Source organism: Cylas formicarius, unplaced genomic scaffold (assembly GCF_029955315.1).
Source record: "Cylas formicarius isolate icCylForm1 unplaced genomic scaffold, icCylForm1.1 PGA_scaffold_10__41_contigs__length_53128322, whole genome shotgun sequence".
NCBI classification, from domain to species: Eukaryota; Metazoa; Arthropoda; class Insecta; order Coleoptera; family Brentidae; genus Cylas; species Cylas formicarius.
This window is the reverse complement of record NW_026844214.1, coordinates 52,725,220-52,747,892: the sequence shown is the minus strand read 5'-3', so window position 1 is coordinate 52,747,892 and position 22,673 is coordinate 52,725,220. Positions and strand designations below refer to the sequence as shown.

Genomic DNA, 22,673 nt, shown 5'->3' with positions numbered 1-22,673 from the left:
TTTTAAATAATACGAAGGCATCTTGCCTCTTTTAAACTTGAAAAGTTACTGGTCAGTGGATATGTCACTTGGTAAAATTTATTAAGATTAAGATTTTAATTAATTCCAATTTATTTTCTTTAATTGTTAATTTATTTCCATTGTCCTAAATCAAATTAAAAGTCAAAAAATAATTAACCAATTTATTAAAATAATATAATATTTTAAGAATTGTCCAAAACCAACCACACCCATTTAAATGGAGATAACATCTTACACACTAAATAACACTTCCCTATAGACTTATCCTACTTTTCCTTTGGAATAAAATTTATCGAAGCCGAGTTTATGCAAAACCTCTTCCTTGTTGGCGGCGGTCCGTCTCCGAACACGTGCCCCAAATGGGCATCGCAGCTCGCACACATCACTTCTGTTCTTACCCTACCTAAGTGATTAATTTCATCCACAGTATTGACGATTTTATACGAGGCAAATAATGTGCGTTTACCTAAACTGGTATCTGCAGATAATTTAACCTTGCCCTGATCGAGCACGTCGTTAAAAGCCGGCCATCCGCACCCAGAATCATACTTGGTAGAGGAATCGAATAACGGTTGCTCACATACTATGCACACGTAGGTTCCTTCATTAAATGTTTTGTCATAACAACCTGCAAGTAATAAAATATACAATATACAGATACCCTGCGTGAAACAAGTTTTTGCACATTTCACCTGTAAATGGCCGTTCCGTACCCTTCTCTTGGGTGACGTGGTATTGTAAGGGTGTTAGCTTCTTCTTTAACTCCTCTTGATTTACTTTACCCTCCATATTAAAAGGGGCTGTACAAAAAATTACCTATTTTAAAAGTAATACAATATTGTTCCTTACTCACGCGATACGTGCAACTTTTTATGAATCTTAATCTTATTAATAAAACTTAAAGTTCTAACACTCCTAACAATCCCAAACATTCAACAGTCGTTGAAACAAACACAGCGCTTCAACGTTGAATATTACGCCATTTCGAAAAAAATAAGTTAGGTTAGAATATCGTAGATAAAGAGAAACTATTTCGGTGCAGCAGAGCTCAATTATAACCACCCGTGCGGCCATCGTTTTCTATCAGATCAGCCTGTGAGCAAATTGATCCTGGTTATTTGGGCCGTAGAAGCACAGAAGAGGAGTGGGTTGTGAATGGCATTCAGCTTGGTAAATCGATTCTTGACCCCCGCTCACAAAGCACGCTGTTTTCGGGGTTTAAGGCGTAATTTCTGCCTAAATATTATTGTGCTAGTTTATAATAAATGGATGGACTGATGGATACCGATGGGTCGAAAGAGGGAAGAGCCCAAACTTTTTGGTACCGGTGCAAAAATTTGTTGTCGACGAGTGATAATTTCTTAACGAAGCCGGATCAGAACATGGCGGTTAGTTCCGATGAAAGACATTAGTTTTGGAGAACCATTGTGATCGTTTAATTTGCTTATTTTTGAATAATAAAATTGTGTGGGATTTAAAATAAATGTGACAACGTCCTTGCACCAGTTTTATTCGTGTTTTTTGTATATCTAGCGATATAAAATATACATCTCAAGTTTTAGAATTTCGTTTTTTTTTTGCTAATTGCGTCCGTTAAATATTAAAAATAAAACATAAGTAAATTCTGATGGAATATTCACAGTTATTTTATTGTATATAAAAACCATATAATATGTTGTATTCTTTTCCTTTTTTTTCAATTTTCTTCTGTTTCTTGGGTCTGTGTCTGTTTTACATTTTCTATGAAGATTTAGATAGATATACAAATGCAATCATCCACGTCTCTCGTATCAATTTTAAATTTCCGGATTATTTTGAATTTTTCGTGAATCGTTAATTATCTTGGTTCGGAAATCACGTTAATTTTGGAACAATTGTTTCTTGTTGCACATCTCACAGGAAAAAGTGTTAGTTCTAAGTAAAAATAATATATCGGCGAGTGATTCTATCACATGCACCCATCTATGGAACTAAATTGAAAAACTGAGCTTAGCAGTCTGTGGGTGGAAATAGTGTTTATGACAGATAAGTAAACTTGTATTTTGAATTGAAATCAACGAAAGTGTGTATCAAATAAATTTCGCATTCAACATGAATCCACTAACGTAAGTCGCTACTATTCTATTCCGTACGTTAAAGTAACGAAGCTGTTTCCAGGAATATGAAAAATGTGAAGAAACTCAGCGACCAGGAGCTGTACAGTACAGCTAAAAGCTCTTGGCACGATCAGTACAAAGACAGCGCTTGGATTTTCGTCGGAGGTCTACCCTACGACCTGAGCGAGGGAGATATAATTTGTATATTTTCACAGTGGGTCTTGTATTTCACTCACCAATTTCGTGAGAGGTCAACCTTGTCGTGTTTCAGGTACGGCGAAGTGGTAAACATAAACCTGATACGCGCGAAGGACACGGGCAAATCGAAAGGATTCTGTTTTCTGTGCTACGAGGACCAAAGGTCCACGGTTTTGGCCGTTGACAACTTCAACGGGATCAGGATTCTCAACAGGACCATCAGGGTGGACCACGTGGCCGAATACAAAGTGCCCAAGGAGGGGAAACAAACCGACACGGAAACGAAAAAGTTGTACGCGGAAGGGTGCGCCCCCAAAGCTGTGCCGGTCATTTTACCCAAAAGCGAAAAACCGAGCGAAGATATTCGGGAAACCATCGCCGATCAGATAGAAGGCGAACTGAAATTACCGCCCAGGTTACCCATATATGCCAACATCAAAGAGCAGAAAATTTCAGACGAGGTACTCAAAACACTTTGCGAGTTGGATTTCAACTCCAGTTGTACAGCATCAATTTTATTATCTTTTTGATTGGTAATATCAATTTCCGTTCATCATTAACACAATACGTTTGATAATTTGAAGGTTAGGCATTCATTTTTTGTAATGAATTTGTTTGGATGAATAATAATTTTAAACGGATTCTCAAAACTCGTCACTGTGGGTCCTACCCCAAGGCTTACTTACTTACAAATACCTGATTTTATTTATCTTTATTTGAAACTATAATTCGAGTGGATTTTAATTGATGCTTTTTTATGTTATCTCTGCTAATTCTTTCTCTCGGGACCCGTTCATTTTTTACAAGGAATAATTATTTAAACCGACTATTTCTCAAAATTGGTACAGAGTATTTCCTTCAGTTTTTAATATTGCTGGGAGTGGTGTGGGAAAAGCAAGTGGATTTTCTTATAGTAAAGAATTAATTATAAATTAAACATTGATCATTTGATTTGGAACGTATTTAATAAAGCAGAATTTTCTCTATATCATAATTTTCCTACAGCAAGACTTATTTGATTTAATTCTATCTCATATTAAATTTAGGACCTTTGCTCCATTAAATGTATTATCCGACTTAACTTGGAACTTATTTAGTTCCGACTGCGCCAATTAACTTATCGATCGCCCGAAATAACTTAACTTAAATAATTTTAGGAAAAAGAAGTGTTAGCGGAGGAACCGAAGAAGAGCAAGAAAAGGAAGAAGAGTAAAAAATCGAAAAAGAAACGGAGACGGTCGAGAAGCTCTTCTAGTTCAAGTTCGGAACACGAGACGCGGATTAAAGTGAAAAAGGAGAACCCCGATTTAAAACTTGACTCATTCGATCGAAGAAACAGGTTAGAAAGTAATTCTGATGGCAGAGCAAAATCGCCACAGAGGTCGGCCAGGTCTAGAAGTCGAGAAAAGGACAGCGAAAAGCCGAAAGTTTTCAGGAACGAGTCGAACGTTTATATCCCCAAGAGATATCGATGATGCGTTTGAAAAGACTACATCAACAGGTATCGCATAAAATTAAAGTATCTTGAAAAAATGTCCGATCTGAATGTTGCAGTAAGTTTTCTTCACACAATTAATTATTTTTAATTTTTGCCCCAGCTAAACATCCATTCCTAAGAAGTTCGACTTACTTTTTTTTGTTGCTCTTTTTTAAAATTAATGGTACTTATGTTAACACTTTATGGTAAGTTATTATATAATCTAAGTTAAGTAATTAAACTTATTATTTCTATAAATTTACTCCTAGGTATGGGTACCACTGTACCTAACGTTAAATGTTACCCACCTTTTATTTTTTATTTTACATTTTAGGAGAAAAAAAGTATATTGCAAAAGTTGCAGAGTTTAATATGTAGAGTTGATATTACTTACTTATTTATTTACAAGATATGTCAAAAAAACATATCAAAGTGATATTTTGTTCACCAAAGCGCTGTGTATTATTTCATAAAAAGACAGGTTCTTTTACGCTCATTTCAAAACTATGTATCATATATACAAATGAATGATGTCACAAAAAATTCGTGCTTTATATTAAGCAAAAGTGCGAATAAGTGTTTAATTAAATTGATTAATTCAATTAATAAAATTCATTTTAATTAATCATAGCTCTTTATATTTTAATTATTTTTCCCATCCAAGAAATTTCAGATTAACAAGGGTATTATAAGACTGAAAGGCATTCTGTGTTGTATATTTGCCTATATATATATTTTTAATTACTCTTCTCTATAATCCAACTTATTGCACAAATAGAATGGAAATATTGCATAAAATCTGTGAAATCTAATGAATGTGTGCAATCTAGAAAACTAGCCTCCCAAAATCTGTGAAATCTTATGATTGTGTGAAATCTACAAAATCTTTGTGAAATCCGCAAAATAAATCTAAATCTTTGTGAACTACGTGAAATATTGCGAAAAATTTGTGAAATATATTCCAATATGCAAACAAATTTTGTTTCAAATTTTTTACGTTATTGACTTTTCAATTGATAATAAGCTATAAATATCATACTAGTTCACTTTGTGCGATCGGTGAACTAGAAAATTGCTCATAGTTTCTGACTATGAGGATTGGTCTGAAAAATAAATCAGAATTTCTGGAAAATAAGTCCGAATTTTTGGAAGATACGTCAGATTTTTATTTATTCCAATTTGATACAAAATTACAGACTGATTGTAATTTTGTATCAAATTTTTTACATTATTGAGTTATTCAAATTTCAATAAACAATAAATTTTGTACTAATTCAGAGTATGCGATCAATACACTAGCAAATTACTCATAATTTCTAGCCTAATCAGAATTTTCGAAAAATTGATCAGGATTTTAGAAAAATAGATCAGAACTTTAGTGTACCGTCTTCTTAAAATCCATGGACATTTTTGAAATATTGAGTGACATTTGGGAAATGTTATGTTTCTGTGAAAATTGGCGAACTAGCTTTGTAAAATCCTTGAAAAATTATGTGAAATGTGTGAAAATTTATGGATTCTGTGCACCAGCTTCGTGAAACTTGGGAAATCTTATGATTGCATAACATTTGGCATGAAATCTGTGAAATGTGTGCGAAATCCTGGCAATATGATGATTCTGTCAAATCTGATTTACCAGCTTCGTGAAATCTTAACGATTGGTGATCCGTGAAATCTGTGAAATGTGTGTGAAATCCGAGCTATGTAAACATCTATGAAATTTGATGTACCAGCTTTGTGAAATCTCATGAGTGGTGTGCCAGCTTCGTGAAATCAGAGAAATTTTTGTGAAATCTGTGCAATATTATGATTGCGTGAAATCTGGCGTGCTAATTTTGGACGGATATTGAGATAGAGCGTTAAACGCTTTTGGGTTGTTACGGTGACAAGTTTAAATGAACGTTTTCTTTGGTAATTTTTTAATTTCTACATTTTCGTAAGCGAAAAGCTTTGTCTCGTTTACCGTGAGGCTTCTAAATCATTCGACGCTTCGCTGCTTTCACTATTTCGCATATAATGCAGTGAAAAATTCGTGGCACCCGGATTCAAAATCTTGCCGCTTCCTAGACATTCGTCGTTTCTATAAAACACCGCGTACTGGCCGGGCGTTAAGGCTCTTTGAGCTTGATCAAGATGTACGCATAAATTTTCGTCGGTGATTTCGCAAATTCGACAGGGCACCAGTCCTTCGGTGTGTTGAAATTTAAAATCGCACCGTAGAATTTCGGCCCTTTCGAGTTCCTCGGGCCGGGAGTGTATCCAATGTGGTTTCGACACGCGCAACAGATCGGAAAACAAAGCCGGGTGGGTCGTGCCTAGTGCCTTTTAACATTAACATAATAACGGTAACAATAAATGAGGAAAATGAACCATGTCAGTAAAATCGGTATAAAAAATTGCTAGGGTTCAAATTTTAAAAATTGAACCACCTCAGTTCATTATTATCTAGCGAATCTGCGAATTCAATTAATAATACCGATTGTACCAACATATTTGATAATATAGCGTTTATATCGCACCATTTTCCATCACTCAATTCACTCAAATCTTAATATTTTCTTACCACGTAAATTATATTCTCGTCGACGTTCTTCCTCGCTACAAAATAAGCGTCCGGCACCCCCTGCAATCTGGTCCTTTGGCCGACTGTCCACTGATGCAACCCGTCGTGAGTTCCCACCACTTTCCCACTGTCAATGTCGATAAATTTTCCCGGTTTACTTTCAATATACTACAAAGCGACCCTAGGGAGGATGCCTAAAGAACGGAAAACGCTTACTTCGCCGATAAAATGTTGAAAATTCCGACTGCCTATGAAGCAGATGCCCATACTTTCTGGCTTTTGGGAATACCTCTCTAAGTGATTTTCCGCGGCTATGCGTTTCACTTCCGACTTTCGCAAATCCCCCAGCGGGAACATCGTCCTTCGTAATGGTTCCTGACGTACCTGGCACAAAAAAAACGTCTGGTCTTTCCTTAAATCCTTTGGCCTCAAAAGGCGAACCGCTACAAACAAAAGACGAGAAAAAAGCACTAAAAGAAAACGTTAGTCATCGAAATACCCTGGTTCGCATTGTAATTTTCCAGAAAATTCCCGAAACTTGTCTTCGCGTAATGACCGGTGGCGATGGCGTCCGCCTCTAATTCTTCGAATGCGAATTTGGAAAAGTGATTGAATTTTATGCGACGATTGCACAAAACGTCGGGATTCGGAGTGTAACCGTGTTCGTATTCTTTAATCAGGTCGCTAATTGCGATAACGTATTAGAACATTAAGCCGATGGCGAAAATATCAACCCACCAGAAAACTTCGTTCCAATATTGCTTTACGAAGTTTACGCGATGCAGTTTGATATTTAAGCGTTCGCATAAGTCGCTGGCGTCTTTGAAGTCTTCGTCGGCCGTGCATTTTCCCGTTTCGTCCGCTATATCCCAATTTTTCATGAAAACACCTTCCACGTCATAACCTAAAAAAACGTTTTTTTAGATTTAAAATACGCGTAGTGTATGTTGAACCTTTGGTTTTTAATAACAACGCCGCGACCGCGCTATCTACACCACCGGAAATGCCTAACGCAATTTTTTTAAACATTCTAATATTAATAGAAGTTAAACATTTTCTTTAGGGTATCTTCATTTTCAAATGACACCACTTTGGGTATATATACTAGGCACACTCGCCCATTATCAACTTTTTTTAATTTGTATCAGACACCGTTGCGTATGCTTGTTATTACCAATAATTAAACTGGTTCCAAAGGAATTTAGTTTTTATTTTCGCATAAAAAACAATTTTGTAGAAATTTTTGCTTCTTAAAAGTGGTGATTTCAGTCTCTGTTAGAAGTAGCATAGGAAAAAGAAGGGTGGCAACAGAGAGAATGAGTTGCTCATCCAGAGACATGAGGAACGGATAGTTGCCGAAGTTTGCAATTTTTACTTCAAGCACGACGATATACACGGATATATACATATAATGTGAATAAAAACGTTTTTTAAATCTTCTGGTTGATCTGTCTAAGCCGCCATCAAAACAATGCTCCTACGTGCTAGTGGCGTCATCTCCCGACAAATAACGGAACTAATTAGTAAAAGAAAGCACTGATAAATGGCATATTAGTGTCGCTATCTCTTGTCACAGCTCAAAACCAATAGTACAGGCAATAATCATCAGATGGCACACTTGTAATATCACCTACCGCCACATCTCCCAACTAATTAGTTAAATCAAGTCCCAGTAGATGGCAAAGTAGCGGCGTTATCTGTTGCGGCGCCCTTGAATTCATCAAGACAAAAAGACGCATCTTCATTACAAAGAATTTAATGTACATAGTAAACGGTCATAAACTTCAAATTTGTTAAGGAGAAACCACAAACTTTTACGATATCGCAGGTTGACGCCTAAACTTATTAAAAATGTAATGAATAAAGGATTCTTGCTAATATAATTGAACCTTCTGTTTCATCGCTTTAATCTCACTAAAGCCAACTGCCCAAATGCACAGAATAAGATGAATTATTTGATGGTCCGTGATATTGATTACTCCATAATTCTTTCCAATGATGGATGAATTTATTAAGGACACTGATCCAAAATCGATTTCTATGTATCACAGAGAGTAACTGTGACGTGGACTATTAAAAATAGTTTCTTCGCCATGTGCAAGTTAGAAAAAAAGTGGTGGAGGTTGTTTGGCTTTGGTTAAACCTAACCCTAATGTGATTTCGTCTTTCGTTATAAGTTTTGTGCTGTGTGGTTTTTAATTTCGCCCCAATTATGGAATATTCTGTTGGAAGTTTAGCCGAATTAATATCGGGCAAAAAGTCCGCTAAGAAACTGAAACTGGTTAAGAAAACGGTAGAGCAAAAATCCGAAAAATCCGTCAAAGTCAAACAAAAACTTAGGGGAGAAAAACGGAAATTGAAAAGTGGCAACGCGGACCCTTTGGAGGATGATGTTGAAATCGACAAAAGTCCCAAAAAGAAGAAGAAGTTGAATAAAAAAGTTGAAGGTGGTGGTGTCTTTCTAAGCTCCGTTGCCGAGGAAACAAATGGCAATGAAAAAAGTGCCAAACAGAGGATAAAGAAGAAAGAGAAGCTAGACAAAACTAGTTCTCTAGCATACAATGAAAACACCATTTTCATAGGAAATGTTCCGATAGACGCAACAAAAAGTGATATTAAAAAGCATTTTCGCAAATACGGAACCATCGAAACTGTTAGAATTCGCGGAATTCCCGTAGCCAATCCCCAAACTCCAAAAAGGGTGGCGGCCATTAAGAAAGAGTTTCATCCTGATAGAAATACGGTTCATGCATACATAAGGTGGGTTTAAATTTGTGTTTATCATAAATAAAATATCAAGTTTTAGGTTTAATAATAGCGAAGACGCAAAGAAAGCTGAAGTGGAGAATGGTGCCCTATTTAAAAATCACCATTTGAGGGTGCACTGTTGTGGATCCAAGGCCGAACATGACGAATCCAAGGCAATATTCATCGGAAACTTAAATTTCGGTGAGTCTTTATGTGTTGCGTTAAATTTATTGCAAATTTATCTTTTCACAGATGCTGAAGAGGAAGATTTGTGGACCCTGTTTAAAGTTTGTGGTCCCATTTCTCACGTTCGGATAGTAAGGGACGGCCGAACTGGCATTGGCAAAGGCTTCGGTTATGTTAACTTCAAAGATGCAGACTCGGTACAGCTGGCACTCGAAATGGAAAATGTTTCCCTTAAAAACCGAGTGCTAAGAATATCACTTTGTGACAATAACAGGGCAAAAAAGAAGAAGAAGCATGTAAGTGTTAAAATCTGCTACTTTTATCAAATTGGAGCCATTGACATTATAAAAGGGATGGACGGGCCTTCTCTTATTATTATATATATTGTTTAAAACATAATACCTATATAGGTATTATAATGTTTAAAACAATACCATAGGTGAATATTTTGTTTGAATTTTTTTTTTTGGATTTTTCTAAATTTTTTTTTGTTTTAAAAAAATATTTCATACGTTTTTTTATACTATAAGAGAAAACTAGTTATGGAAATAGTAAAAAGTATTTACAAAGTACTTGGAAAAAAGTTGAAATACTGTATACTGACTAAGTATTTATACAAAAACCCACACAAAAATCCAATACCAAAAATTATTTAAATATAAAAACAAATTTTGGGATTGGGGAACACTTTATTTTAATTATAATATCATCAGAAATGAATGTCTGCTCTTCACTGTTCCTATATGTTGTGTTATAATTTTTATTATTTACATTACATTTCTTTTCTTTTAGCAAATTAAAAATAATTAGGTAAATAATAATAAAACAATAATTATTATAAACAGTTCGTTTTTGTATTTTATTATTATTAATTATTATTATTATTATCAATTATACATAATTGATTATATTTAATAATAAAATAATAAAAATAATACATTTTAACTATTAACCATAAAAATAGAAATTAATGATGATTTATCTTGCATAATTATTATTCTGTGTTTATATAATGTTATAATATGAAACATAATCAAAATTGTATAATATAATATTAATTATAATTGTAATAATTTATCAATGATTTAGGTTTCTATTGATATTATAATTATAATTCATATTATATTTCTTTTGTTCCAACAATTTTTTTTTAATCCATAAACATTAATATTATTATTATTATTATTTCTATTATCAATTATACTTAATATAATATATAAATTAATAAAAGTAGAAATTAACAATGATTTATAATAATACAACAAACTATTTATACTAATTATTATTTTTGGTCACCTAATTTTGCATTGGCAGTATTTTTTTAATTTGTTTAAAGTTTATATCTGTAAAAACCGTAAATATTTTTAAAACTTTAGGCAACTACTTTTGAGTATTATTTTTTTCTTTTAGATGGACTTGACTTGCTTTCCTGTTTCAAAAATAAATTAGATTTGATACATTACTTGAGGTTTAAGAAAAAGAAAGCATTAAAATGTAGGTACCTATTTCAATGGTATCTGGTTCTTAGTTTCCTTTAATAAATAAAGAGGGAAATCCAAAATAGATGGTAGAGCTATCTTCTTAAGTACTTTATTACCATGGGCCATTTATTGCATAATTCTCAATGTAAAGCACTTTTTCACAAACCACTGGTACATGCCATGGGCTAAAATTATAATTTTTTATCTTTTAACATCCCAAATTATGTATGTATGTATGTATATGTACCTTTAGCTCTTCTGGAAGTAAAATTTACTGCTGAACAAAATCCGACCATTGTTGAATATTATTGAAAAAAATAAAACAACAATTAAACATCTAATGACGGCACCCCAAGCCGGTCCACCCTCGTTATTTAGTCCATGATTCGCCATCCAATTTTCTCTCCACTTTAGGCCAGGAAAGATAAAAACGCCAATCAAAAGCGATTCAGTGTAAACCAAGAAAATAAAAACGCCTCTCAATCGTCCGACCAAAATAAACCGTCCAAACTAGTAAGACTTTTTCGTATTGTACGAATTAAAAGACAAAACGGCAATTTCTTGTTTTAGAAAAAGAAAACCGGCAGCCCAATAATCCCCAAAAAAATGCAAAAAAGTACCGGCGGTACCGTCAATTTTAGTGGTACCAAATTTGACGAACACAAGAAGGTAAAGGCGTTAAAATTTTTGAGCTACACTAACGGATAACCAAATATTTATTTCAGAAAAAGAAGCCCAGCAGCGTTTTATTGGAAAAGAAAAAATTGGCGAGGAAGTTGACCCACAAAAAAGAGTTTTCATAAGTAGACAAAAAAAAAACAATAAATTTAGCCGCTCACGATTATTCGGTTTAGCTTTTCTTGCAAAGGTCGCGGAAATTGCGAAACGTAGTTCTTGGCGCACCTCACGCAGTAAGTACCGTCGAAGTATATACTGCAGCCGGGATCTTTGCACACGCCGTGCTTGCACGTGACGCAATGGGCGCCCAGGATTATTATTTCGCCTTGTTTCGGCGGCACGAAAGGGTCCTCTATGACGTAAGCTTCCTCGAAGAGTCGGTAGTGTTTCAAAAATGGCGGCCGCTCGCCGAAATATTCGTATTTTTCTTTGAGCTTGCAAAAATGACATTCAAAATATTGAGGGATTTCCTCCTCCTCCTCTTTCGGGGTTACCTCTTCTTTCTTCCCTTTTTCTGGAGATTCTAGTTTGCCCATATCGACGTCCATTTTGATACCTTCGTTTGGTATGTTCTCTGTAACAATAAAAATAGCAGCTAGATGCAAGAGAATTACACTATCTTACAAGTTTGAAGCCGCAATTTAATCTCCTTAAAGGAAAACCACTATCTTACGACTATGAACTTAATCTCTATCATCTTAACAAACATGAACCCGCAATCTTAATCAAAGCCAAACCCTCTGAAGCCACAATTTAATTTTCCTCAAAGAAATCCAGTATCTTACAAATATCAACTCACCATTTAATCTTCCTCAAAGAAATAGACTATCTTACAAGTATGAACCCCTAAAAAATTAACAAATATGAATACACAACTTAATATCTCCTTGAAAGAAATTCATAATCTTAGAAGTATGAATCCAAAATTCAATCTTCCTCAAAGAAACCCATTATCTTACAAGTATGAAGCCACAACTTCATCTTCCTAAAAGGTATCCACCATTTTACAAACACAAACCCACAACTTAATATTAATCAAAGGGAAACTCTCTTACAAGTATAAATCTAGAACAACCAAGAAATCCACCTTATTACGACTATAAAAAAATTATGAATAATTATGAAATTTTCATTGATTCTTTAGAGAGAAGAAATTTAATCATTAATTATTAAAAAAAGAATTCTACTTTCATAGATACTTGCATCATGACAATAAAATATTTTTTACCGGAACTGATAGGCAGTTCTCCAATTTTCTTAATATTATTAATAGCTTGCATCACAAGAAGATGATAGAATTCATTTTCCCGATATTTTTGCAATCCACCTAAATTCGGCAAGTTTCAAAGAACTTCCCTGTCTAGTTTTTTCAAAGTATTGATTTCCATGGAAAAAATCTATCGCACAAGTATGAACCAAAAACTAAGCCTCATTTTGCATGTATGAACCCACAGCTTAATCTCTCAAGGAAAAAAGTATTCATTTCCCTCAAGAAAATCCAGTATCTTACAAGTATGTACCCACATCTTAATCTCCCCCAAAAAAATGCATTATGTTACAAATACCAATCTACAACTAAATATCCCTCAAGGAAAATTTAACAACTATGGACCTACAACTTAATTTCCCCCAAAGAAATCCATTATCTTAAAAGTATGAACCAAAAAATGAATCTTCCTCAAAGAAAATCTTACAAACGTGAACCCACAACTTAATATCCCTCAAACAAAAATCAGTATCTTACAAGTACATCCCCAAAACTTAATTTCCCTCAAGGAAAATCTTACAGGTATGAACCCACGGCTTAATTTCCCTCAAAGAAATCCAGTATCTTATAAGTTTGAAAGAAAAAATAAACCTTATTTAAAGTAAGTAACCAAAGAATGGGTGCCTACACTAGTTATTTGGCTAAGTTCTAGTAAACAGTTTGTTGTGCAAAAAACCGTCATAAAATCAAAAACTTGTTAGTGTCTACAACTTTATATTTACCTTTCTATAACCTAAAATTTAGAAAATTACATTTTTGGTAGGTTGACTTTTTCTTTCGGCAACTCCAGGGGCCACCATTTTGGCTTCTCGATCACCGCCTCTCCGTTTCCCACTTTGACCGTACCCACATCGAGAGCTTGAGTTACCCTCATCAACCCGAGCCCGACGTTTCCCTCCACCCCTCTCAACTTGCCTAAATTCACACCTTCGTGAATGATAATGTTCTGTTCGGGTAATATTGTAGCGGTTTTGGTAAAAACGAGAGGCATTAGACGTTTCCTTATAACTCCCGTGTGATAAATCCTGGCCGTCAGCTCTTGACCCAAGTAGCAGCCCTTGTGGAAGCTGATACCGTGCAAGTAGTCGCAGTTGCACTCGAGGGGAAAGCAATTGCCCGGGGGCAGCTCTTTGGGGCCTTCTCCCACTCCCAACGTATATCGGAGAGCACGGTACCTACTATAGTCGGCCATAGTACACTCAATGATATTACTTAATTCAGCTTTCACGTCCTCGGTATCCTCAGCTATAATTCGATAACCCAAGCTTGCTACTCTGGGATCTTTGAAGATAATTAAGCCCTTATGTATCCTAACCTCGCTCGAACTTTGGGGAAATGATTCTTTCATATCGAGGCCACCGAACTCTGAATTCCAAAGAGCGTACAGTCTACGATCTCCCAGATGATCTAGGTTCACTTTTCGCCTCACCTTGTACATTTTCAAGTGCTTATGTAACGTGGTGGCCCCTTGGACGTCGCATTCGATCAAGAATTTATCCTCTTCATGCTTGTAAATGATGGAGTCGCACAAAACGCGACCTTTTAAGTTTAAGAACATGGCGAACATGCTACCGGGAGTCCCGTTTAAGTGGGATACGTCGTTGGTGATCAGTCCTTGTAAAAAATGCGAGGCGTCCGCTCCGTCTACCCTTAACAGCGCTCGGTCTTTGAGAAAATACAACAGATTGCCGGTCGAGCTGACCGAATAGTTTTTCGCGAAAAAAAGCTTTGTAGCGCGAACCAACATCGTCCCGATGCTAAAATAACACGCAGGTACGGAAATCATGCTAAAAAGTATACCATGACGAGGTTATTTTACTTTGTTATTGAATGTTTTCCGTGTACGAAAAAATTGTTAGGTTAGATATTGGAAGTGCACACGGAATATCGGCGGTCAGTTCGTTTTTTCATAAGGATAAAGTGTTGAGAACTAACAACCACTTAGTCCGCCATTTTTAAGTGGAAATTTATAAATATCGACTGGTTATGTCGCAAAAACTTACCCATATAAATAAACGTAAAATTGCTCAGCTCTTCTTCCTTTCCTTTCGGGTGGTTTCACACTTCTTATTCCATCGGGTCGAGGGCATGTCGTGATATGAGTCTTATATTCTGATTGCCGTTCGGGAGATATTCGTTACGTCAAACTATTAAATCGAGTCTGGGTTTCTTTCATTATTTAAAAGAAAAAATTGCATTTGTCGCAACGGAAAATGTATTTGTTTTAAACTGCAGAAGAGCTTTTGGGGCGAATCAGATTTACAACCGCTTAAAACCACTGACTGAAATACATAGACCATAGAAACGATTTCTTTGGTGCGGTGGATTGAATGACGACGTCGATTATGCAGAAAAACAAACTAGTTAAAAACTTATCGCATGGCCTCCTACGTTAGAGTCGAACTTTATCGATTAACAAAGGAAACCGTTATTTCTCATTAAATAAGAGATGAAAAACGCCCCTATTAATTAACGACAAAACCGCACTATTTTGGTATAAGGTAGAAAGCGCCACGAGCTTAAAATACATTGCAACGTGGCCAACTTTAAAGATTTGATCGTTCCGCACACGTTCTTATCTATGATCTGATAGGAAAATTTGAAAATCTTTTTTTGCTTTGAAAAATAAAGTCAAGGATGTTATGCAATTGAGGTACTTGATAATCAGCGATAAACCGCGAGATTTCATCGATTTCGCCCTGTCGACACTTGCTGTTAAGATCAAACGGGAATCCCGTTTTGCTTGGCACAAATATTAATTTGTGTTAAGGTAAACTAATCAAAACTATCACAATAAAGGGGTCCACACATTGTCAAACCAGCTGAGGATGGGACCAATTCGGAAACCGGTTAACTGCAAAATATTGCACAATACCTATATGCATCGCATAAAATACTTCAAAACAATAGCGAGATATTGCACAATCGTGTGTATTGTGCAATTTTTGCGATAGATACTGTATGGGCAGCTTTAACATTAAACGGAAACTTCAAACGTACGATCATTAACGTTTGAGCAAAATGTTGAAAGTTTGTAGAACTTGTTTGAGTGGATGTTATAAACGGTCGAAATGTTTCTCGGGTTCCCAGATACGCAACAAGCACAGGTATTTTTTAAATTTCGCTTTATATGACATTTACATTTGGGTGTTTTTAGTTGCAAACTTTTGGTGGTGGGCGGAGGCACCGGCGGATGTGCGGTGGCCGCGAAATTCTCTCGTAAACTGGGGAAAAACGAACTCGTCGTCGTAGAACACAACGATCACCATTATTATCAACCTTTGTTTACCCTGGTAGGCGCGGGGATCGAAAAGCTGGAAGAAACGTGGAAAAACGAGAAAGACGTCCTGCCGGAAAATTGCACTTGGGTGCGATCTAAAGCCGTTAAGTTTGACCCCAAGAATAACAGCGTCTACTGTGAAAATGGCGAACGAATTGAGTACGAGTTTCTGGTAGTTGCTGTAGGTATTGAGCCCAGATTCGACAAGGTGCTATATGAAGTTTGACGATTCAGTTGAGCTTTATTATTCTCCAACTAGATTTCAGGACTGTTAGAAGGATTAAGTGAACCCTCGTCGGGCGTGTGTTCCATATATTCCCCAAATTATGTTAACAACGTGTACCCGACGATGAAGAATTTAACATCAGGGAATGCCATTTTCACGTTTCCCAGCTCGCCCGTCAAGTGTCCCGGCGCTCCCCAAAAGATCTGCTATTTGACGGAAGACTTTTTGAGAAAGGTAACTGTTACTGTTAGTACAACACAATAATATGTTGTACAGGAAATGTCCTTAATTAATCTGTATTTATTTATTTTTTTTTCCATACCTTGATTAATAAGCCTTTTGTGGTACTCTTTTTCTTAGTATTTGATATTGTAAAAAATATTTATATTTTTTTAAGAATCTAAACTTACTTAAACTTACTTAAACCTTATTATACTGGGTGCTTTAAAACAAATGAGAAAAAATTAAGAGGGTGATTTAAAATAAAAGGTAGTTTAAAACAAAAACTACCGGAACGCTTAAGTATCTCCAAAAATGCCAAAGCAGGAACAATAAAATTCGACACATGGGGACAACAGCAATGTCGTCAGATGATATTTATTATTGTGGTAACCCTTTTAAAAATTTCTATAATTGAAAATCTCCAAAATTCTGAGAAGCTAAGAATTTTTTTTAATTAACAGTAGTTTTGTACATATTTAAGTATAGAAATACTAAAAGGATGTCGAACTTCCATTGTCTTTATTTTTAACTTACGCAACGTTTCGGACAGTTGTATCACTACCCGTTATCAAATGTAAACTATTTACGTATACTTTTTACTAACCCTGTATATACGTCGCGTCAAAAACCAATCATTAGGTAAAGTTTTTATTTTTTATCTTAAAAACGGAAGTACATAAAATAATAAAACCTTACAGAAGTATGATTATTATAAAAAACACTTTCTGCATATATATATTTCTTATTTTTTAAAATGAGTGCATGGAAATGAATTAGACTACCCTACTTATTAACTATATTTAAAGAAAAACTTATGCAATGACATAATTCTTCTAAAAATTTTGTGTTTTGTTTGGAAACTTTTGTCTCCTGCTTTTTTTTCACAACATGGTTTCCAAGTAAAAAAAAAAAATCTGCAGCAGTGCAGAACGAGATAAAAAATATATTAGATTAGATAGTGTTTTATTATTGCTTTATTTGGCATTACGGTTATCTAATCATTTAATTGTTCAATAAATAATTTTTAGTTTTAATTTGATAATGGTGAATTACACGAATGTAGAAATGGCCCTTGCAGATACATTTTTTCTTTTTTTGCTTTTTTGCATTTGAGCGCCTTTTTAGGAGACTTGTTCAAAATATAAAATCTTTCAAAAACAATTAAAATCGTAAGATATTCTCAAAAGGAAGTTCCTATAAAAAGAAAAATCCAATCACAATTAAATTACCTGAAAAATGAAGGTTCAACATTTGACTAATTTTATCTGCTCTTAAAACGCGCTGCCATTGGTTATGACGTCAGACCGTTGTATTTCGATCTATACTATACATATTTTTACGTTTAATTTTGCTTGATTTGCTGTTTGGTGGTTCTGCAAAGGACTGAAAATGGTAGATGCCGGTTTTATAAAAGATTAATCAGACAATTTACCCCGAGTTGATATATTTATGATTGCATTCTACATTAAAAATTCCTGTACTGATAAAGTAAAGTAAGTAAAGTAAAGTTTCTTTTAACTATTATCCCTTTTTAATTTGTTGATTCTAAAGCGCCTAGTTTTCATCCATGAAAAAGTCCTAATAATACAATAGTTTAAAAAAATCTAACTGAGTGTGATAATCTGAAAATATTAGAAAATTTTAATGAAAAAATAATTGGTAAAAGTAAAGTAAGTACAACATCAAAAATTAAGGCAATTAAAAAAATTAAAGAGAATGGTAGACGAGTATTATTTTCATATATATTATGATATAAAAAAATTATTATGATTATTTATACTAATATTTAGATTTTATTCATCAGTAAATGCTTAATAATAAAAGTACTCATGCTACATCTATAAAATATCAATATCATGTAGCAGTGTCACACCCAAAGTGATGGATTGAAGAAAAATGTGTAATTTGTAAGCGAATTCTTATAATAAAGAGGAATGTAGTTCCAATTATAACATGGAGTCCGCGGAACCCTCTTGCTATAAAGAAACAAGTACCATAAGCAGAATCGGAAATAGAAAAACGAACTTCATAATATTCTAGAGCTTGAAGAAGATTAAAGTAAATTCCTAGGCCAGTCGTTAATCTATGATGAGACCGAGTTACTGTAATTCCTGAAGCCAATAAGATTAGAGTGTCTAATAAGGGCATATTTATTGGATTGAACGTGTGGATTAATTTTGGAGGCCATGTTATTGCTAATTCAATATTAGGAGAAAGACTATCTTAGAAAAATGTTCAGAAGAATGAAGCAAAAAATAAGATTTGCGAAGTAATAAAGAAGATTATTTCTCAGCGTAAGCGTAAAGTCCTGAACCCTGAAAGGTTCTTTCTTGAGTCATTATTGAAATAAAATTAATAATGTAATTAATTTCCCTATTGTGTAAAATATTGACTTCTGAGGTTAAGTGGACGATAATTTTAATTTTTCAAAATGATCCCCCTCCTTGCTCTACGCATTTTTCTAACGGGTTTGAGTATGTTACCGTAGGAGGGAAAGAGAGATCACGTGAACGTCATCTACAACACCTCCCTGCCGGTAATATTCGGGGTTAAAAAGTATGCGGACGCGTTGTGGAAAATATGCCAAGAAAGGGACATCGCCGTAAACACGAGGACGAACCTGATTTCGATCGAGCCTAGCAAAAAGACGGCCATGTTCGAAAATCTAGACAACCCACAGGAGAGGACAACACTTGCGGTAAGTTTTTTTTTTCATCGGAGAATAGAGTTTAAATGTCTAAGAAAATCTACTAGAGATTGTTGACCGTGAGGCGAAATAACAAAAGTATCATCGACGTGGCGTTTCCGTAATTTTAGTTTTAAATGGCAGATGTCGAGGAGTTTCTTCTCAAAGGTCTAAGAAAATCTCGTAGGGTTTCTTGACCATGAGCCCTTTCCTCCTTTTTTCCCGACGTTTGTTCAAAAATATGTTCCAGGCAAGCATTTTTAGATTAAGGTTTGGTTCCAGATTCTCTTCTGTTTTTTTATTCCATTTTTGGAAACCAATTCATATTGGGGAATTCTTTTTGAACCTCGGAATGTCGTCTTGTCGAGTTCTTCCAAGTATTATCGTGTTCTTGGCGCGGTTTTTAAAATGTCGTCGGCAGAGCGCTCTAGCGGCGGACAAAATAACTATGTTGATTCGCGTTTCAGTATTCCATGCTACACGTGACTCCGCCTATGGCGACGCCGGACGCGCTGAACCGTTGCGCGGACCTCAGCAACGATGCCGGTTTCGCGGAGATAGACAAGGCAACGTTGCAACACGTGAAATTTCCCAACGTTTTCGCTTTGGGAGATTGCGCTTCGTCGCCTAACTCAAAAACGGCGGCAGCAGCAGGTATTACTAAATTAAAAAACTAATAAGATTTAATTTTATTAATGTACAATTCGTACGATACAAGAAGTTCCTAATGCGGGACCATATTATGTGGGAAGAACCACGTACAGGGTGGCCAATATAAAGTAACCCTATTTAGAAGTTTTATTTTATTATATTTTTGCATATACAGGACACCCAGTGTTGGTTGGATAAACGTAACTTCATTTTTCTAAAGGGAACACCCTGTATATTATTACATTTTTGGATTCTCCTCAAGTTTCTACGCAAATTTCATATATAATCTTCTATACCTATGCCTGATGGATTTTGACATTTGTAAGTTTTTGTGTCAAATATGTGATTTGCAAGGCCGATTTTTCCTAAAGGGAAATCATTATTTTTCAATTTGGGTTTAATACCTTATAGACAAGAACCTACTTTAATAGAATTCCTATAATGTTTTGATAACTAATAATACAGGGTGTTCAAAAATTTCATCTTATATCTTATTTATTGTATAAGGTTGCCTATGCTGAAAATGTTCAATTTTCGAAAGATTGACAAATTAATTGGTTGGCTATGGCAGCGTTTAAAATCGATAATATTCCAAAGAAATGTATCAGGCTGGCTGTTACTATTTCAATATTATCAATAATTTTTTGATCTAAATTTTATAAAATAGGCCATATTTTTGATTAAAATATATCAAGTTTCGGCATTTTTTTTATTAATAACTAAAAATAATAAAACGTAAAGAACAACCAAGTTGGATTTGGAATGCAACGATAAGTATTATAATAAATCTACATGTCTTCATATATAGTTTCCATTTTATTTATAGCATCACTAACCATGTTGGATCCGTTGATATCAAGTATTCCTTGCCTTATTTTCTCTCTTAAATTTCCCCTATTTTCAGTCCGATTTTGATAGACTTTATTTTTGAGGTTTATCCATAATAAGAAATCTAAAGGCGTCAAATCTCGGCTATGAACTGGCCAAGGTATTGTTCCGTGTCGACCTATCCAAGTTGGAAATCGGTTGTTCAACCAGTTAATAACAGACCTTCGCGTATGATACGGAGCACTATCTTGTTGAAAGATTAGATCATGTTTAATTTTTTCCCGTAACTCTTTTAGATATTACACCACACCAAACAAATGCACTTCTGTAACCCTGCTTCTGAATAATTTTAGTTTGTTTCTAGTAGACCAGTAGTGGTTATAGGTCCATCAGTCCACAATACTTTTTCAAATATATTTTAGTCAAAGTAACGGTCCATGACCAGATTGTTATTGCTCAAAAAAAAAAAAGATCTGGAGTTTGTGACCAGAAAAGACTACTGAAAGATTGCCAATAATGCGGACTTTCCATGGAAACAAAAATAAAAAATAGAGGTTGTACAGCAAAAGGAGTAAAGGAAGGAATTTTAAAGGTACTAGGTATTAGCTCTTGAAATGGACTTTCAGAGGAGGACAACAGAAAAGTCAAGAATGGACAAAATAAGGAATCAAAGAATAAAAGCAAGGAAAAAGAAGATCTGAGTTCGTGACTAGAAGACTACTCAACCAATTATGTGGCCTTTCCATAGGAACAAAAATAGAAAACAGAGGTCGGAGAGCAAAAGGAGTAAAAGAAAGAATTTTAAAGGTACTAGGTTAAAGTCAAGAATGGACAAAATAAGGAACCAAAGAATAAAAGCAAGGATGAATGTTGAAAGTAATATTATAGAAGAAATCCAACGAAGACAGTTGATATGCTAGGAGCAGACAAGATTTCTCAAGATAATTCTGAAACACATCTAGGAGATGAGAAGATAAGGAGATGAAATGGAACCAAATTGCTTTTTTTCCATTCGGCTGGCAAAACCCTTAGCTGCAAGTGTTTTATTAAAGTCAATCAATCTACGGCTTTCCTATGGTTTAGTTTCGCTATAACTTGTTGTATTTCTTCCAAATTTAGGTATAGAGTTTTTCGATTCTTACGACTGTAATTGTTGCACACGTTTTGTATGTAATTCTGAGTAGAACCCAAATTTTCTTTAGTCCTTCGTATAAGTCATGTTTGATGGCGTTAGAAAATTTCTCTCTTTTGATTGACCGCGTTTCCTGCAACTTTATTAGCATTACCATAAAACGCTATTATTATGAGCGGGGATTAATTTTTGACGATTTTAGCCGCCCAAACGGAGGTCGTGTTCGAGAATCTGCAGGACGTGATGCGCGGGAAACGACCTCGGCTCAGTTACGACGGTTACGCTTCCTGTCCTTTAGTCACGGGTTTCGACAGGTGCATTTTGGCCGAGTTCGATTACGACTTGAAACCGTTGGAGACGTTTCCGTTTTCCCAGGACAAGGAACGTTATTCGATGTTCGTGCTTAAGAAAAATATCATCCCCACAATTTATTGGAGCCTGATGATGAACGGCCATTGGAACGGACCCGCCCTCTTTAGGAAAATCATGCATTTGGATTTCACGTCCAAAGACAAGTAAAAATTTTATCGGATTTATTAAAAAACAAAAAAAATGTGATCGCCAAGAATATTGTGATAGAACTAAAATGATATGTTAGCGTAAATATTGAACAAACTCGCGTGTGAGGTAAAATATTTTATCGATTTTTAATTTTTTATTGAATTATAAAACATATTATAACGTGCGTTGCGTTTGAATAAAATTTTTCGTATCATTTTGTTTCATTTATTTTCTTTTCGGAGCTGGAAAAAGGTGAAAAATACGTATAATTTTTTCTACTTCCGCCTGTAAAATACTTAATTTCACACCGATCTAGCGTGCGGGAAGCGTCAATTTACCACGTCAGTTTCGTTTCCCACGGATCCGAACCACTTCGGACATTTCCGGGAGCAATCGGATTTTTTCGGAGATTTTACCGCACGGCTTGAATTT

General features: G+C 35.0%; 7 protein-coding genes across 9 annotated transcripts; 3 read left to right on the top strand and 4 right to left on the bottom strand.

The window, feature by feature from the left end:
- Positions 1-179: 179 nt before the first annotated feature.
- Positions 180-1,095, bottom strand: LOC132708249 (methionine-R-sulfoxide reductase B1-like). Of its 2 annotated transcripts, XM_060680444.1 has the most exons (4): positions 875-1,095; positions 714-821; positions 488-649; positions 193-424 (listed from the first exon to the last, which is right to left on the bottom strand). In XM_060680444.1, exons 1-4 carry the CDS (start codon positions 951-953, stop codon positions 288-290), a joined length of 486 nt encoding a protein of 161 aa, XP_060536427.1. In that variant the 5' UTR covers positions 954-1,095; the 3' UTR covers positions 193-287. The 2 variants fall into 2 exon arrangements, with proteins under 2 accessions (XP_060536426.1, XP_060536427.1); XM_060680443.1 differs by having other exon boundaries at positions 180-649.
- A 585-nt stretch (positions 1,096-1,680) lies between these two features.
- LOC132708248 (RNA-binding motif protein, X-linked 2) lies at positions 1,681-5,545 on the top strand. The gene is made up of 4 exons (XM_060680441.1): positions 1,681-2,126; positions 2,179-2,331; positions 2,389-2,776; positions 3,473-5,545. Exons 1-4 carry the CDS (start codon positions 2,113-2,115, stop codon positions 3,788-3,790), a joined length of 873 nt encoding a protein of 290 aa, XP_060536424.1. The 5' UTR covers positions 1,681-2,112; the 3' UTR covers positions 3,791-5,545.
- A 149-nt stretch (positions 5,546-5,694) lies between these two features.
- Positions 5,695-7,465, bottom strand: LOC132708246 (mitochondrial tRNA-specific 2-thiouridylase 1). Its single transcript, XM_060680439.1, has 6 exons — positions 7,309-7,465; positions 7,094-7,259; positions 6,855-7,039; positions 6,572-6,798; positions 6,356-6,523; positions 5,695-6,114 (listed from the first exon to the last, which is right to left on the bottom strand). The coding sequence occupies exons 1-6, from the start codon at positions 7,382-7,384 to the stop codon at positions 5,752-5,754; spliced, it is 1,185 nt and encodes a 394-aa protein (XP_060536422.1). The 5' UTR covers positions 7,385-7,465; the 3' UTR covers positions 5,695-5,751.
- An 891-nt stretch (positions 7,466-8,356) lies between these two features.
- On the top strand, positions 8,357-11,612 carry LOC132708245 (RNA-binding protein 34). The gene is made up of 6 exons (XM_060680438.1): positions 8,357-9,115; positions 9,162-9,304; positions 9,356-9,585; positions 11,185-11,283; positions 11,341-11,439; positions 11,496-11,612. The coding sequence occupies exons 1-6, from the start codon at positions 8,568-8,570 to the stop codon at positions 11,571-11,573; spliced, it is 1,197 nt and encodes a 398-aa protein (XP_060536421.1). The 5' UTR covers positions 8,357-8,567; the 3' UTR covers positions 11,574-11,612.
- Positions 11,598-11,996, bottom strand: LOC132708250 (cysteine-rich DPF motif domain-containing protein 1). The gene has a single exon (XM_060680445.1). The coding sequence runs from the start codon at positions 11,994-11,996 to the stop codon at positions 11,598-11,600; it is 399 nt and encodes a 132-aa protein (XP_060536428.1).
- On the bottom strand, positions 11,886-14,501 carry LOC132708247 (putative transferase CAF17 homolog, mitochondrial). 2 transcript variants are annotated; one of them, XR_009619884.1, is made up of 3 exons: positions 13,438-14,501; positions 12,248-12,294; positions 11,942-12,022 (listed from the first exon to the last, which is right to left on the bottom strand). XR_009619884.1 is itself a non-coding variant. In XM_060680440.1 (2 exons), exon 1 carries the CDS (start codon positions 14,499-14,501, stop codon positions 13,464-13,466), a length of 1,038 nt encoding a protein of 345 aa, XP_060536423.1. In that variant the 3' UTR covers positions 11,886-12,022; positions 13,438-13,463. The 2 variants fall into 2 exon arrangements, 1 of the variants encoding a protein (XP_060536423.1); XM_060680440.1 differs by lacking the exon at positions 12,248-12,294 and having other exon boundaries at positions 11,886-12,022.
- Positions 14,502-15,681: 1,180 nt separating this feature from the next.
- LOC132708244 (sulfide:quinone oxidoreductase, mitochondrial) lies at positions 15,682-22,455 on the top strand. Its single transcript, XM_060680437.1, has 6 exons — positions 15,682-15,822; positions 15,873-16,203; positions 16,255-16,455; positions 18,932-19,141; positions 19,597-19,783; positions 21,943-22,455. The coding sequence occupies exons 1-6, from the start codon at positions 15,737-15,739 to the stop codon at positions 22,257-22,259; spliced, it is 1,332 nt and encodes a 443-aa protein (XP_060536420.1). The 5' UTR covers positions 15,682-15,736; the 3' UTR covers positions 22,260-22,455.
- Positions 22,456-22,673: the final 218 nt, after the last annotated feature.

Bases quoted from the DNA above. Each gene is read 5' to 3' on its own strand.
- LOC132708249 (XM_060680443.1), bottom strand. From the start codon at position 953: ATGTTTGGGATTGTTAGGAGTGTTAGAACTTTAAGTTTTATTAATAAG. The intron at 822-874 runs GTGAGTAAGGAA...TTTTTTGTACAG, and splicing joins TAAAAAGTTGCACGTATCGC to CCCCTTTTAATATGGAGGGT. The intron at 650-713 runs GTGAAATGTGCA...TATTACTTGCAG, and splicing joins TACGGAACGGCCATTTACAG to GTTGTTATGACAAAACATTT.
- LOC132708248 (XM_060680441.1), top strand. The intron at 2,332-2,388 runs GTGGGTCTTGTA...GTCGTGTTTCAG, and splicing joins ATAATTTGTATATTTTCACA to GTACGGCGAAGTGGTAAACA. The intron at 2,777-3,472 runs GTACTCAAAACA...AAATAATTTTAG, and splicing joins AGCAGAAAATTTCAGACGAG to GAAAAAGAAGTGTTAGCGGA.
- LOC132708246 (XM_060680439.1), bottom strand. From the start codon at position 7,384: ATGTTTAAAAAAATTGCGTTAGGCATTTCCGGTGGTGTAGATAGCGCG. The intron at 7,260-7,308 runs GTTCAACATACA...ACGTTTTTTTAG, and splicing joins GTTGTTATTAAAAACCAAAG to GTTATGACGTGGAAGGTGTT. The intron at 7,040-7,093 runs GTGGGTTGATAT...TATCGCAATTAG, and splicing joins TATTGGAACGAAGTTTTCTG to CGACCTGATTAAAGAATACG.
- LOC132708245 (XM_060680438.1), top strand. From the start codon at position 8,568: ATGGAATATTCTGTTGGAAGTTTAGCCGAATTAATATCGGGCAAAAAG. The intron at 9,116-9,161 runs GTGGGTTTAAAT...ATCAAGTTTTAG, and splicing joins ACGGTTCATGCATACATAAG to GTTTAATAATAGCGAAGACG. The intron at 11,284-11,340 runs GTAAGACTTTTT...TTCTTGTTTTAG, and splicing joins AAAATAAACCGTCCAAACTA to AAAAAGAAAACCGGCAGCCC.
- LOC132708250 (XM_060680445.1), bottom strand. From the start codon at position 11,996: ATGGACGTCGATATGGGCAAACTAGAATCTCCAGAAAAAGGGAAGAAA.
- LOC132708247 (XM_060680440.1), bottom strand. From the start codon at position 14,501: ATGATTTCCGTACCTGCGTGTTATTTTAGCATCGGGACGATGTTGGTT.
- LOC132708244 (XM_060680437.1), top strand. From the start codon at position 15,737: ATGTTGAAAGTTTGTAGAACTTGTTTGAGTGGATGTTATAAACGGTCG. The intron at 16,204-16,254 runs GTGCTATATGAA...TTCTCCAACTAG, and splicing joins TTGAGCCCAGATTCGACAAG to ATTTCAGGACTGTTAGAAGG. The intron at 19,142-19,596 runs GTAAGTTTTTTT...TTCGCGTTTCAG, and splicing joins AGGAGAGGACAACACTTGCG to TATTCCATGCTACACGTGAC.